General features: G+C 41.9%; 1 protein-coding gene across 14 annotated transcripts in view; it reads left to right on the forward strand.

The window, feature by feature from the left end:
- RIN2 (Ras and Rab interactor 2) overlaps positions 1-12,824 on the forward strand; it is a 104,157-nt gene extending 91,333 nt beyond the window's left edge. For all 14 annotated transcript variants that reach the window (XM_073339756.2, XM_073339766.2, XM_073339759.2 and 11 more), the window contains 4 exons: positions 1,490-1,795; positions 4,275-4,406; positions 7,081-7,244; positions 12,000-12,824. In XM_073339756.2, the coding sequence (XP_073195857.2) occupies positions 1,490-1,795; positions 4,275-4,406; positions 7,081-7,244; positions 12,000-12,320 (923 nt within the window). In that variant the 3' untranslated portion in view covers positions 12,321-12,824. The remainder of the gene's footprint in view (positions 1-1,489; positions 1,796-4,274; positions 4,407-7,080; positions 7,245-11,999) is intronic.
- Positions 12,825-15,368: the final 2,544 nt, after the last annotated feature.

A 15,368-nucleotide genomic window follows, 5' to 3' on the forward strand; every position in this document is an offset into this window, starting at 1 on the left:
AGCAGATGGAAATGAGGCAGAACCAGCTTCCTACCTCCATGAGGGGTTGCTACCTAAGAGGAGGAGTGGCAACAGGAGATTGGAGCCACCAGCAGGACTGGAGCATGCTAGAGGAGGCAGGAGCTGCCTATAGGACGGGAGCTGCCTGTGTGGGGGGAATAGGAGTTGGTATTTTGGAAAGTATGTGCAGGGAAAGAGGAGATGGGGTCATGTGGTGGAGAAATCGGTAAGCATTACTGACCTCAGCCTCAGCTCCACCCGTGCGGCCCCAGCGGTTAACCGATTAAATGATATAATTTTAATCGTTTAAATGGTTAACTTTTTTACATCCCTAATTGTTACCCTCATCCTCCCTCCCTCCCTTCCTTCCTATTGGTTTTTGCCCTCACTTGTTAGATCTCCTAATTTAGGCTCCATTCCTGCAATGCAGTTGGTGGGACTTGGCAGGGGTCTGGCTCTGGTGGGTTATATTGCAGGATTGAGGTCTGAGATTGAAAGCTCTGCAGGGTATAGATTCTTTCTATGTATTGGTACAGTGCCCAGCATAATAGGGCCTCAGTCCTGATTGAAGCCTTTGGGAGCTACTGCAGTACAATTAATCATGTAGTGACCATATACTTTCCTAAAGTTGTTTTTCCGTATGATCCACTATTGTCATTGCCATAAGAATGCTAGATGATTGTGAATGAGAGGTGATGTGGTCTGTGTGACTGCGAAGGATAGAAGAGGAGACCTGTGCACCCATGGTTTGGAAAGGAGGTGATGCACAGAGATGGGGTCCACACTGAAAAAATCAGAGAATCTGTTGTTAAACCTAGGTGAAGTAGCAATAAAAGCCAAGTGGTTGCTATAGCATGTGCACCCAGTAGCTAAACAAAGACCATTAGGATTGATGACAGAGTTGTGCATAACTTCCATAATGAAATCTGAACTGGACAAAAACAGTTTGATTTTCATTTCGGTTGAAAAACCTATAAACAGGCCAAAGTTCACAAACCTTTTGGCAAAGCTGGGCTAAGTTTTAGCAAATCTCGATTGATTTATGGCTTCTGGTGGAAACTATGCAAAACTGGATGGTTTCAACCCCAAACCAGAGAAAAGTTATGGTTTTTGACTGAACTGTATGGAGTTGGGATTTGTTTGAAACTGAAACTCAAAGCAAAACTCAGTCCCTAAATCCTTGTCCATCAAATCCAAGAGGATAGGTTTGCCTGAACTCCTGTGAACTCAAGCCACTATGTTCCATACACCTGAATAGTCTGTTTTTATTTTGTTTTCCATATTTGCCAGACTACTGTGAATTCAAATGGAATACAGATTCTGTTTTGCCTTTTGATTCCTTCTTAGCAAACGTCTGGAAACTCAACTGCATTAATACATAGACTTGAGTGAATAGCGTCTACTCTAATTTCTCCTTTGGGAGTGGATACGTTAATACTGATTCTACTCCAGGCGATGAAATCAAATGAACTTGTGTTTCCCTTTGCAGATGTTGTGCTGGAGAAGGCCATGCACAAGTGTATCCTGAAGCCCTTGAAAGGCCACATTGAAGCAATGCTGAAAGAGTTCCATACTGTGGATGGCTCTTGGAAACAGTTAAAAGAAAACCTGCAGCTGGTGCGGCAGAGGAATCCTCAGGAACTGGGTGTATATGTCCCAACACCAGACTTTGTGGACGTTGAAAAGATTAAAGTCAAGTTCATGACCATGCAGAAAATGTATTCACCTGAAAAGAAAGTCATGCTGCTGCTGAGAGTGTGCAAACTGATTTACACTGTGATGGAGAATAACTCAGGTAATGCTCTCTTCAGGTTAGAGCTCCCTGCTTTGAAACAGTTAGGAGGGGGGAGTAAATCCTTTTTCTCCCTGCTGATTGGAGTTCCCCTTTCTTCACTTAGCTTTGATCTCTTGTCATCTGCCTCTCTGTTCCCCGGAGTCTCTGATAGACTCTGCGACTCAGTTTCTTTCTAGAGTGCTGTGCTGCTCCTGGCAGCGGATCAATTAAGATACGCAGATTTATGAACTGCAGGAACAGCCCTTGGAAGAACAGCTCTGGTTAACTACTGGCGTTTGAAGTAGACATTGAAGCTATGAGCAAGGCTTTCCATAGCTGTTCTTTGGAGCCTGAATTTGAAATTCTTAGGCTGTATCTATACTACAGCTTATATCGGCAAAACTTTTATGTTACTCATGGGTGTGAATAAACCATGCCTCTGAGCAACATAAGTTACGCTGACATAAGCGCTCATGTGCACAGCGGTATGCCGGAGGAAGAACTTCTCCTGCCGACATAGCTTCTGCCACTCAGCGAGGTGAGGTTTTTTTATGCCGACGGGAAAGCTCCCTCCCATCAGCATAGAGCATCTTCACCAGATGCGCTGCAGTGCTGTACGTGTAGACATGGCCTAAGTCTGAATGCTTTCTGGAAACCATAGTAGATTCAGTTAAACACATTCTGTGTATTTCAGTAGTGGAGTCTAATAAGGTAGAAACAGTACTGCAGCGTGAAAAATACTTTGTAACTGGAAGGTGGCAAACAAAGCCTATACTTCTGGCTAGCAGTGCCTTGGATGTTCTACTCCGAGCACTATCTTTTATGTTTTAGATCAAAAATAACATTACCACTTCTACACTGCAACAAGTATCTAAAATACAACCCCAGACCTTGAAAGCTAGGTAATGAAATGGAGTTACATACCGATAAGAGGCATTTTTAAAATACTTGTGCAGAGTCAACAGGAGGCATCCAGCTAAAATATGCTGCTAGGTGGTGAGAATGCAGGGGTGTCACCCTGTTCCCAGGCTGTGGCCTTATGGGGTGTCACGAACGAAGCTGGGTGAAGCTTGTGTTGGGAGAGTTCCCAAGGCAAATACAAGATGTTGCAGGAAGTGATGTTGGTAGGTGCATTTTCCCCCTCTAAGGACGCACTGAATCTGGACCCCAGGATAGGGTGACCAGACGGCAAGTGTGAAAGATCGGGACAATGGATGGGGGGAGGGGGGGGTAATAGGAGCCTATATAAGAAAAAGACCAAAAAATCGGGACTGTCCCTATAAAATTGGGACATCTGGTCACCCTACTCCAGGATGGTGCTAAGGGCCCAGTGCTCTTGGAGGTGCCATCTTTCCATCCTATGGATGGCACTTCTGCACGAGTCAGGTCCGGTATTCTGCCCAGCTTATATTCTGCCTGTCTGAATTCCTCTTGCAGTTTTAGTCTGATTTAGTAGTGTTTACTTCCTGGCCCTAAACTGCTGCAGGTTGTTACTTCATGGTATTTAAATGGCTGTTACGTTACAGTGTTGGGTGAAGTGTTTCTTGCATGGATAATAAAAATATTGACTGTCTAAGAAGGCAGTATCAGTAAGTTACTGCACTGTGTGATGGGGCTGGGAGCGGGTGAATGTTCCTGAGTTGTGCTCTGTTGCTAGCAAGCACATTGGTGCTCCTAAGTGTTATGGTAATATAACTCATGAGGGGTGGGGTGGGAGGGCTGGTTCAGGGGTTAGGAGTGGCTTAAGAATCTCTGCTATATATCCAGCCAGCAGAGGGCTCTCTAGGGGGCCATTTAGCTGGTGTAACGTAGGGTCTGTCTACTCAGCAGCTGGGAATGTGTTTCACAGCGTGGATAGTCAGACATGCGCTAGCTCTGCTTCAGCGAGTGTGCTAAAAATAGCCGTGTGGCCATGGCTGCAGAGGTGGCATTGCTACTATACAAGTGCAAAGTACCATTATTTTTATTATTCTTAATAATAGCAACAATGGAGCTCAGGAGTCTAATGCTCCTGTAAGTTCAGTCTTCTATGCTGGGCTATCTGGTTCAAATGCAGGCTCTAGGATTTCCAGTAGGGTCTTCCTAGAAATAGAATTTTATTCTTAAATATAAGAGAGAGAAAATTGTTGTTTTCTGTTAATCTGCTCGTAGAAATCTATGCGGAAAACATCGGAATTGTATGGCAAGCTTAGCCTCAGTGAGTCAGTTAGCTGCGTGCCATCAGCAATGGATACCAACATAGGCCTTGCTCCTAAATTCCTTGTGCAGCCAAAACTCAGTTTTGGGCATGTCAGCAATATAAGATCAAACTCCAAGTTGGTATATTGCAATAGCCGATTTCCAGAGACTCCCACCTTGCCACACACCAATAAACACCATTCTGTAAAATAGTGTAATTGTGCAGTATCGTGAAAACAGCAACAGAATGTAAGCTTTGACCAGCTGAAAACAGCAAAAGGGTTTGGCCATTGTATCAGTGTCTGTGTTCCTTTTGCTCCAGGGAGGATGTATGGGGCGGATGACTTCTTGCCAGTGCTGACCTATGTAGTGGCCCAGTGTGACATGCTGGAGCTTGATACTGAAATTGAATACATGATGGAACTGTTGGATCCGTCTTTACTACATGGAGAAGGTAAATGTTTGTTTTTGTTTTTATTAAAACCAGGTGGAAGTGTGCGTGGCGGGAAGTGGAGGGGAGTTCCCCCATAACATAATTTTAACCAAAAGTATTTAAAGGAGCCCCAAAGCTAATGGTGTGCTGCCAGTACGTTATCAAGAGACTCCCAAAACTGTCCTTGTTCGGTTGTGATATAACCTGAGTCCCAAGGGTGCATGTGGTTGCAGCGTGTAGAGGTGATGGACTGGAGAATCTGTTTGTGTTGGTTCTCATTTCCGTGACTAGGATTTCAATAACCTGGGAGGGACGTGGCATGACTTGGCAAACAAGCTTATATTACGTGCACATGCTGGATGTGTTTATACTTCAAGTCCTGAAAAATATTCTGAGTCTATTTATAGTGCAGCAGCTTTCAATTCACATGTAATTTGGAATGGAGGCTGGGGTGAATGCCTGGGGGATTCTCTCCTGGGAAATACTTTGAGAATACCTCCCATGTGATACACCCATTCCAAAGGCAAAATATTTGCTTCTTGGGAAGTATTTTTTTGAGTCCCTGAAACAAGTCATCTGTGGCAGGGAAGACAGAGAGGGCTAAATGTCATCAGAGGCAGGAAAATCACCCCAGCCCTCTCCTGTTTCATAGCGATATTTAACAAGGTGCTCCTGAGAACTGCCCCTCGCTATCTGTAGCTAGGAAGATGGTTTTTAACTCCTGTGGTCAAGGTCACTTTTGAGTCTAAATTTATGTATTTTTGCCATCAAGAAAATTTGACTTCCTACTCTCATTAGACTGAACAAAACTGCTGTATCCCATTGGATGTTGGCATGTTTGAGAGGATTATGTCAGGCCTCCTCCAATCCTACAGTTGTCTGTTCCCTGCGTTGGAGTATAGAGCTCCTCCAGCACATTGTTTAGAAATCTCATCATGGAAAACATTTGATGTATGAAGCTGGAGAACATTAACATGCTTGAAACGCAGAAACATCTGCTGAACTAACAGGAAGTTTTGTTTTTAGTTCAATAAAAGGAGAAGTCCACAGTTGATTGGCTCTTGTCTTTAACACCAGATGCTCTGATAATTTGTAGGAAGAACTGTCTAGTGATTTGGGACTATGCGATTCAAAAGGAATGTACTGTTCACTTTGGTGGGGTTAGTGGTTTTGTCACATTTTATGTATGAAACTTGTTCGGAGACTAAAAGACAAGAGGACACTAACTATAATCCTGAAACTACTGCCGCCGGCAGTAGTTTAAATGGCAGTGAATGGCTAGAGCTTCAGCTCAGTGGAAATCTCCTATTTGACTGCCTTGTTTAAAAAAAACAAAACAGGGCGTGCCTGTGTCCCCCACTTGCAGAGAGCTCAGTCCCATCAACTTCACTCTGGGACTTTTACTACTTCGGGCTTGCATTTTCTGCTGTAATTCTGTCTTGGCTTCATTTAAATCCCTAATAAAGATGAAGTAAATAGCAAGAGAGGATTCCAGAGACCACCTCCTGAGCTAGACAGAAACAAGAGGATGCGGAGGAGATAAAGAGGCCATGGGAGATTCCTTTTAAAAAAACACAAACTAGGGCCAGCCTTCTGGCCAACAGAATGGATTGTGTCTCAGCCTCCAAATTGTAGCAGACTCTCTGGAATATTTCCTGGGTGTAACAAATTAAATTCTCAGCTGTTGCTTGAGGGCAATTACAATAATTTGACATAAGATCTGTGTACTGTAAACTGCAGATTTTTGTTTTAAAAACCAGCCTGTTAATTTTACCCCTACCCAAAACTCAGGAGGGGAAAAAAAACACTATTTGAAAATGGGGTGTTCAGATTAAGGGAAAATAATATCCAACTTCAAAGAGCATAGTGCAAATGCTCAGAAAAAAAAGAGCATTGCTTATGTGTCGGGTTTTTTTTTAAAAAGTAACTATGCACAGTACTGCTGCGCCTAGTGATATAAATGTCCCATCACTTCATAACATGCAGTGTCTATAAAACTGAGAAACACGGGTAAAGAGCAGGGGTGGCCAAACTTACTGACCCCCCCAAGCCACATGACAATCTTCAGAAGTTTTGAGAACCGAGGCACGCCTGCCGGGGCTTGGGGCTTCAGCCCCACTCCTGCCCTGGAAGGTGTGCCCCATGGGGCTGAAGCCCTGAAACCCCCCCTCCTCGCTTGGCAGAAGCCCCTACCCCACCACTGTGCTACAAGGCAGAGGTCCCAACCTCCCCCCGTCCCAGTCTGGTAGGTGGAGAATGTGTGTGTGTGGCAGGGGGGTGTAGGGAGCTCCACGAACTGGAGTTTAACTGTAAAAGAGGGGCATGTAGCTCACAAGCCATGGTTTGGCCACCCCTGGTACAGAGCAATTCTAATCAGCCAACACATTAACCAAATCCATTACTGCAGACTACATGGATGGATGGGTGGATAGACTGATTTCAACAGATGAATTTGTGTTTTCCAATAGTGTTAATAAAAGTGTTGTCTGGTTACATTGTTAAGAATGTTCATATAGGATAACAGGCCCACTGCAGTTTGTTTGTTTTTCTTTAACCAGAATATGACTACTTTGGAAATAGTATAAAGAATTTTATGGTATTCTGATTATAGTTTTTCCCCTGCTATATCAGCAGGGCTGACTGATTTCATATTCCTGAATATTCTGAAAATCTCTTCTCTTGCACTACTTCACAGGAGGCTATTACTTGACAAGCGCGTATGGAGCACTTTCTTTGATCAAGAATTTCCAGGAAGAACAAGCAGCCCGATTGCTGAGTTCAGAAGCCAGAGATACTCTTCGGCAGTGGCATAAGAGGAGGACAACTAACCGAACAATTCCTTCAGTTGATGATTTTCAGGTACTGCATATGGCTTGTGAGAGAAATAAAGGGCCAGATTCTCTGTTGCAGCTATGATCTCTTCGGTGCAACAGTTAATTTGGCCATGAGGAAAATGGTTATGGCTCCCTGATTCTTGTCCAGCTCTGCCTTGGCCGTGGCACAGCTTAGAGCAGCCTAGAGGTTGCTCTAACCTACAGCAGTGGGCAGTAGCCCTTCAGGCCACCTCCTCTGTCATTCCCCACCATATTCCCCAGTATAAAGGAGTAGTACGGGAGCCTGTTACACAAGCTGTATGCCTACTGGAGACAACCCCATGCTGGGAGAATTCCCAGCTAGAGAGGAGATGTTAGTTTTCACTCCAGAATCTGACCCAAAATGTCTCACTTAGTTTCTTTGAGAGTCCTTGGATCATATTGTAAAGTTGAATTACTGAATGGCCTGGAGAAAACATATTAAGTGAAGGAACTTAATTTTTCCCTCCCCTTTGTACAATATAAAGGCTCACAAGTGTGCTAACCTGCGTCATCTTCATTTGGTTTCACTTCTCTGTTTGCTTCACTGTAAGATAATGGAGCCAATCCAATTTATGCCAGCTGGGGATCTGGCGCACTGTATTTCTGAGAAGCCTATAATAGTGAGCTGAATTGCAGACCTTTAGTAGTCTTTCTGCCTTTCCTTGCTACCCTTTAAGTGTAGGGCAATAGATTCCTCTAAAGATAACTGATATTAGCATTAGGATTGTGTCACCCCTTTAGAGCAGAGCTGAGAGTTGTTCACAGAAATTGTGGTATACCCAAATACTGTCTAGACAGACTATTCTTGCAAGTTACTTCAGAATAGTTGGCTAGATTAAGTAAAAATCTAATTTCTCTCTGTCACAAAGTGACTTTTAAAATCATTTGTTTAGTTGCTCAGACACACTTATTGCCTGGGACGGACTCACCCTGCAACTTCTTGTGAATGTTTTACAGTAACAACTTGTCCTTTCAGATCAGCTTTAATAAGAAAAGCTGTTTCTTTCTCAGTTCCATCCCGTCTCTTCACTAGGTATTTCCTGCCTAAAATTGTGTTTTATGGAAATTTTATTATATTATAATTTGTGAGCCACTTATTCAAATTCCTATAAACTCAGAAACTACACTGGTATTTCTTTGTACCTTCCTCTCCAGGCTGAGTCTGTCTATCCGTTTAAAACTAACACACAATCATTATTTTGCTTTTCTCCTTTTATATAAAAGCCCAACTTCAATAATTTTGCTCAAAGTCTGAAAGTTCCATCTCTCTCTGAATGTTTCTTGCATTTGAAAATAAAGGCCAAGAATTAAAAAATGAGTGCCTAAAGTTAGTCTGTTAAATAAATTTGACTCAAAAGTACTGCACACCCTTAGCTCCTGCTGAGTACAGTGGTTTTGAAAATATTGATAAAAATTGTAATTACAGTTGGAATTTCTAGGCTATCTTGCTAACAGACTGACTGCAGTAATGACATTGGCAGTATTGACAACCTAGTATAAGAGGCTGTAAACACACCATAATCCTTGTGCAAAGTTTAAACATTATAAAAGACCTTAGTGTGGTTCTGCTCTGAAAAGTGTCTGTACAGACCTGTGTTCTGGGTGTATTCAGAATCCTATCAGCTGTCAGTGACAAGGAAGTGTTTTACTTCCTTCGAACACAGCTAAGAAAGGGTGAGCTGGGGACAACATCTGTATTAAGGGAGGATTGTTTTTCAAGTCCAGAGTTAGACAACTCAGATAAGTCAACCGCTGGACTAAAATATGTGGGTGGAGGGTGGATCCATAGAAAACTCTTTGGTTTCAGTTATTTACAATTCACATCATAGTCTCCAAAGTTTCCGTACTAGTTCATGATGACTCTCTAGTGGGAATTGCACAATTAAGGTCTGAGGAGGTCATCAGTCGATAGTGAAAACTTATTTCATTCAAGGCAACCATGATGTTCTCTCTGCCTGCCTGGTGGTTTTCTTGCAAAGAATTAAAGATTGAGGTTGAACATGAGGGAGTTGGGGAAAAGAGCAGACTTGCATGATGTGTCTTTTTAGGAGGAGGATTAATTAACTTAGGCAGTTAACCATGACCACTGCACGGAGATAGTCGCGTCTCGCTGAGAACCATTTTATAAATACATCTCAATTTTCCTGTGCTTATATGACATCTCAATCTACCTGAGTCTACCCTCCCCATCTACCAGAGTATTGCAAACTTTTTGTAGCAGCTTTGCTAAAGAAATGTCCTAATCTTAATACATCTTCCATGGAGGACTTCATCTCAGAATGCTTCTGCTGTGGGCTAAATTCTATACTCTGTGCCACCCCTTCTTCCTGTGCACCCAGATTTCAGAGTCAAGGTGTGTCACATGACTGAGAATCCTGCTGAGTGAGGATGCCTGGAGAACAGATTTGGCACTGTGTAAGAGAGACCACAGCTTCCCTTTCTGGGTGCTTCTTCCAAAACAGAATCTTGAATCATCAAGATTATACCCCAGACAGACTATGCTTGGCAAAATTCATGCACTCAGCTAGCTGCTAGAGATGCCAGAATTCTTCAGATCCTTTCTCACACATCCTGTGTTCCTGAAATAAAATATCCCCATATGGACAGATGTGCAAAGCCAGACCCAGATGATTTGAATTGCTGCATACTTTCTTGGTCCAGCTATTTCTGGAGGAAGACATGCCAGTTTCATCACCATCATTTTTACATTGCACAGCAACAGCCTTGACGCTAATCAAAAAGTTCCTCTTTGGACACTGGAAAGATTCTGTTACCCAGGGTTTTCAGAACTCCCAACAGTGGTAACTTAACTATTTCGCTCTAGGTTGTGTCAGGAATAAATCAATAGGAACACAGCAATTCTGTCTGATCAAGAATTAAATGCAAGTAAGCGTGCCCTTGTCTAACATTGCAGTTTATTAGATTTAAGCACACACAGACATAAGCAATAGGTTTAGAACATCCCAAATATTTACCTAACATCTGGAATGGTATTGAGTAATTAACAGCAGGATCGCAGTGATCCGTTGCTCACTCGCCGGGGAGAAAAGTTGTCAGGAAAAACATTGTTCAAGATGTCTTCAGAGGACTGCTCCAGAGTACTCTATTAGCTAATTTTTTTACAACTAACTTCTACAAAACACACAGGTCATAGTGACACCTACTAAATCATCACTTTTCCTAACTCTCAATAAACTTCTAATATCAGAGTAGCCCAGACTCAAGGTCTTCAAATCACCAAGGTTTTCAGTCTCTGTTGACTTGTCTGTCCCCTCCTAACATTCTGATTAGCAGAAACTGCCAGCTAGTTTTTGACCTTGTATCTAAAAGCCTGCTTCAAATTAACCCTTAACTATGTGGTCTATTTTATTAATTCATGGTGGCTGATTGCACATAATATGGTTCCAGTTAGCTTGATCACATTCTGGGGTATACACACCCCTCATCTGAGTTGAAAAGCAAACTAGCCCTTAAGTTGATGTTGGATAAATAATCACCCTCCTCATATATGTGATCTTGATAGTTGTGAGTTATGGGGGAACTTTTCCAAGTTTTAACTTCTCCTTAAAGCAACCCTGTCAGGGTTCAAATCGTGCATGTTTAAAACTTCTCTGTACTCATGTTAGTAACACATTAAATCATTAAAAAAATGGAGGAGAAATTAAAGCTAATTTACTTTTCCCTATTTATGCTATTTACTTTTTGCATTCACTCAGATAGGATAATGAAAATAGAATAGTTTTGCTTTTATTTACAGTCATGTTCACTCTAGTCATCTCATTCACTGTCACTAGCCTGAAAGGTTTGGGCTACAAACCCCACAGGGGAATATTTAATTATTAAGTATTTCCATTGGAATTTTTAAAAATTATACAGGTGTTATTGTTGTCTTAGCTTTCAACAGCTATGCACAACTCGCATGTGAGTTGGCCCCTTTAATGACTCATTCCATTTAGTCGCACACAAACACAAGTCCCATCTGCAGTTCTCACTCAATGCTAACCTCTTCTTCCTCGATACTACCCCCTCCTTTCTGACTTTTTCCTTTCCTCCAATTCCCCTCCCAGATACATTTTTTCCTGTAGAAACTCTCTGCAGCAGACTTATTTTTTCTTGCGTTAAAAATTTGGATGTTATTTCTCAGTTTCCATATTTTACTTTTCTAATGCTTATTGGAAAGCAGAAAGGTAATATTATTTCTTCTTATGTTGTAGTATTTAGCATTTATATGTAGTGCCTGGGGGAGAGGGTGTCGCTTTGCAAAGAGAAAAAAGATCGAATTCCTGCCTTAAAATTATATCGATGCATTCAAATATTGCACGGTGGATTGTCTTCATGTACTGTCTTTCTGTGCCTCTTAAAGAAAAGTAAAAATGTTCCTTCTTTTAAAATAGGCGGAGAGTTCAGTTTTCATCTGATTTGTTAAGCCAGTTCTGGTGCTTTCCGAAAGTCTCTATCCTGCAGTCTAGCACAGCAGAAGCATTTTTTGGACATACTGCCCCGGGTGTATGTGTGTTGCTTCCCAACATTACAGATCACATTGTTCATCACAAGGGATACCAGTTTTGTAGCAAGATGGTCCCCACTTACAGGGAAGCTTGGAAATGTAGTGTGATATTTCTCACAATTAATGTGTGGTGAGGCTTGCTGCTTACTTGTTGACCTTTCAGTCTGCTGCTGGGCTGAGCAGAACAGTTTCACATTTCTTTTTAGGTGTTTAATTTGACTTTTGGTTTCTATCTGTTTTCTCACTTTACAGAACTACCTTCGAGTTGCATTTCAGGAGGTTAACAGTGGCTGTACAGGAAAGACCTTATTAGTAAGACCTTATATCACCACAGAAGATGTGTGTCAGCTCTGTGCTGAAAAATTTAAAGTGGACAACCCAGAAGATTATAGCCTGTTTCTTTTTATCGATGATACCTGGCAGCAGCTAACAGAAGATACTTACCCTCAGAAGATTAAGGCAGAGCTGCACAGCCGTCCCCAACCCCAGGTTTTTCATTTTGTCTACAAGCGCATTAACAGTGATCCTTATGGTGCCATTTTCCAGAACAATGATGACAACTCCACTTTATAGAACAGATGCTTGTTGTTTGGGTTCCTTGTTACGTAGTTGAAAACATCTCTTGCGTGGCTGCCTTCTTCTTTAGGAGGCAAAAGTCTATAGATTAAATGCCTAGTAAGAACACAAGCAGCAGCTTTTAGCACTGCCTATAGAAAGTATACGTACAGTACTTATGGCCAATTGTGCAGTGTGTGCTACCACTGTGTCTGAGTGAACAACCCATGCAGCTGAGTTTCTTGGTACACAGAAGTTGTTACACTGTGGCCCTCTGCAGGTCTATCCCTGTAAGCATGTTGAGATTAAGTTTCTCATACTTATCCTTCAGCCAAATGTTGTTGTTTTGATTTAAACATGTATTCTAGACAAACTTTTGGGTGAACTGGCTGGTACACTCTCAGTTTCACCAGCATAAGTGTGACAAGACTGTCCGATGCAGGGCATCAATTAATTCCCAATTATGTGGATGGTTGCATCCTTTTCTATCTAAAACTAATTTTTTTTTTTTTTTTTTTTTTTTACAGAAAGACTCCATGTTTTTATGTATTTCATAGAAATTTTATAGCAGTTGCAGGTAAACTGTAAGGGTGGGTTTTTAAAATATTTTTTTAACTATAAAGTATTCTATAATTATGCATGTGACTTTAACATTTAATATACAAAAGTAAATCTCTTGCTGGTTTTAGAGTATCGCATTAAATGTCTGTGGTTTTTCTCTTCCTTGTTACTGGAGGGTTTTATGCAACTTTTGTTTTGAGATTGTTGTGTTTCTGTAAGCCATTTGTATTGTTGACACTGGCCACATAGATGCCTTTATATGAACCTGATGTACTGTTATCCAGACTATTGTTTATATACAGCAGTTTTAGAAAAGCAGATACAAGAGTGTGGAATGGGGATATGAAATAAATGGATGTAGAGAAGAGGTAGAGAATGTAGAGAAACTAATTTAGGAATCAAATGTGTTTAGTCTGCTGGTTCAGGCTCCTTGCAAAAAATGGGTGAAGGAGATTGATAAGGAACAATTGTATGTTTAAAGTACTGTAGATATGCTGATGGGTAACTCTCCCACATATTAGTTGTGTTAGCAAAGGATTAAAAGCACCAATAAAATGGATGAGAACACTAACCATTTTATATAGATTGATACTAGCAACCTCAAACATGTTTTTGACTGAAACAAAGATTGTTGTAGCTTTTGATGAATCTGAGATTGTCTTTAGACAAGAGAGAAACTGTAAAGACATCTGAAAGTCAAAACCTTAAACATAGAAAGGTACAATGAAATGAATGTGTATGTTCTATAAAACCTGTTCAAAATACTGAATATTGTGGTTGAAATTCTGGCCCCCATTGAAGTCAATGACCGTTTTACCATTGACTTTAACAGAGCCAGGATTTCTCCCTAAATTCTTGTAGTAGTGTAATTGAAGACAGGTGGTCACAAGAACATAGACCTTGGACTTGTATGGATGTGTATATATAAGATCTGTACCTTTTTTCATGTTGGTTTGCCACATATCTGAAATTGTTGGCACATGTTTGTGTTTTTATTTCATTTTGTAAATGATAAATGAGTTTTGCACATAATACATTGTAATACTATATTATAACCACAGGCGTTGTGTGATTATTTTGAAGACAGTCCACGTGTTGAATTTTTGTTCATCAATAGAATTTTATGATACAGATCTCATAGTGTTTATCCGTGTGTAGCCCAGCTGTAAGAGAAGGCTCAGGAAGTATTTGCTAGTCTGTATAAAATATAGTTGTGAGGAGAAGCTGAATGATTTCATTAAAGGAAAACAGCTTTTCATTTTTATTGAAATTAGGAATAATTAATACAAAGAAAATGATTGAGTTGGATGGTACAGGAAGGCAGCAGCAATATGAAGGAGCCTAAAGTTAGATTCCCCCATCCAATGTCTTCCTCCATAAACTGGAAGCAGTGCTTATTTATAAAATGTCAGTGCACATTTTGTTAGGCCTTAGCCCTGCACTGACTTTTGAGGACCATGCACATTGAAGGTAACACCTGAAATTCTTGGTGCCATGGACTAGAACCAGTCAGTCATTCTCCATGATAAAATCCTAGAAATGCAGGGCTGGAAGGGACCTCGAGCGGTCATCTAGTCCAGTGGTCTCCAAAGTGGGGTGTGCGAGACGAACAATTGGGGGGTGCAGCAGGAGGAGCACCACTGGAGGGGGAAAAAAAAAAAGGGAGGGGGGGCTGCCCTGAGTCCTCCGGCCTGTGGAGGAGCAGGGGCAGCCAGCGGCTGGAAAGAAGTGGCACTTTCCCCTTCAAAGCTGGCCGGAGAGAAGCGGCACTTTGAAGGGGAAAGCGCTGCTTCTCTCCAGCCGCTGGCTGCATGGCTGCCCCTGCTCCTCCTGAGTCCTCCAGCCCGTGCTCAGGGCCACATTTTGAAAGGGGCTTTACAGCTGCAGGCCAGGGCCTCGGGGCCCCCTTAGCCCAGGGCCCTGAAGCCCCTAAAGCCCCTGCGTTCCGGGTGGCCCTGCCTGCCATTGGAGGGAGGAGGGGGCACCTCCCAGAATTGCGGCTCCCAGAATCGTGGCCATGGGGGAGGGGCTGCGCTGTGTAGAGCCACCTGCACACCCCCTGCACCAAACAGGAGCTGCCCCAGGTAAGTGCTCTGCACCTCCTGCCTGCCCCAGCCCTGAGCCTCCTCCCGCACCCCCACCCTGAGTGCCCTCCCACACCCTAACTCCCTCCCAGACCCCGCACCCCACCCTGAGCACCCGCTGTATCACAAAGTGTTAAACCAAGATTTTCAAAAATAATAAAGCATGTTCAATCACATTGCTCTCACTAAAAATATTAATATTTTTTTGTAGTGAGAGCAAAAAGGTTTTTTGTACTGTTAATAAATAAAATAAAATAATTTTAATATTGTTTTTCATCTTTATCTCATCGTTTTTTAATTTTTTTGTGTATGTTTTATAATTTACATAATACATTAGTACAATAGTACATGTATATAATTTATACATATATTGGGGGTGCATGCTCAAAAATTTTTTACTTATAGGGGTGCGTGATCAAAA

This window comes from Lepidochelys kempii, chromosome 3, assembly GCF_965140285.1.
Source record: "Lepidochelys kempii isolate rLepKem1 chromosome 3, rLepKem1.hap1, whole genome shotgun sequence".
Classification (NCBI taxonomy): Eukaryota; Metazoa; Chordata; order Testudines; family Cheloniidae; genus Lepidochelys; species Lepidochelys kempii.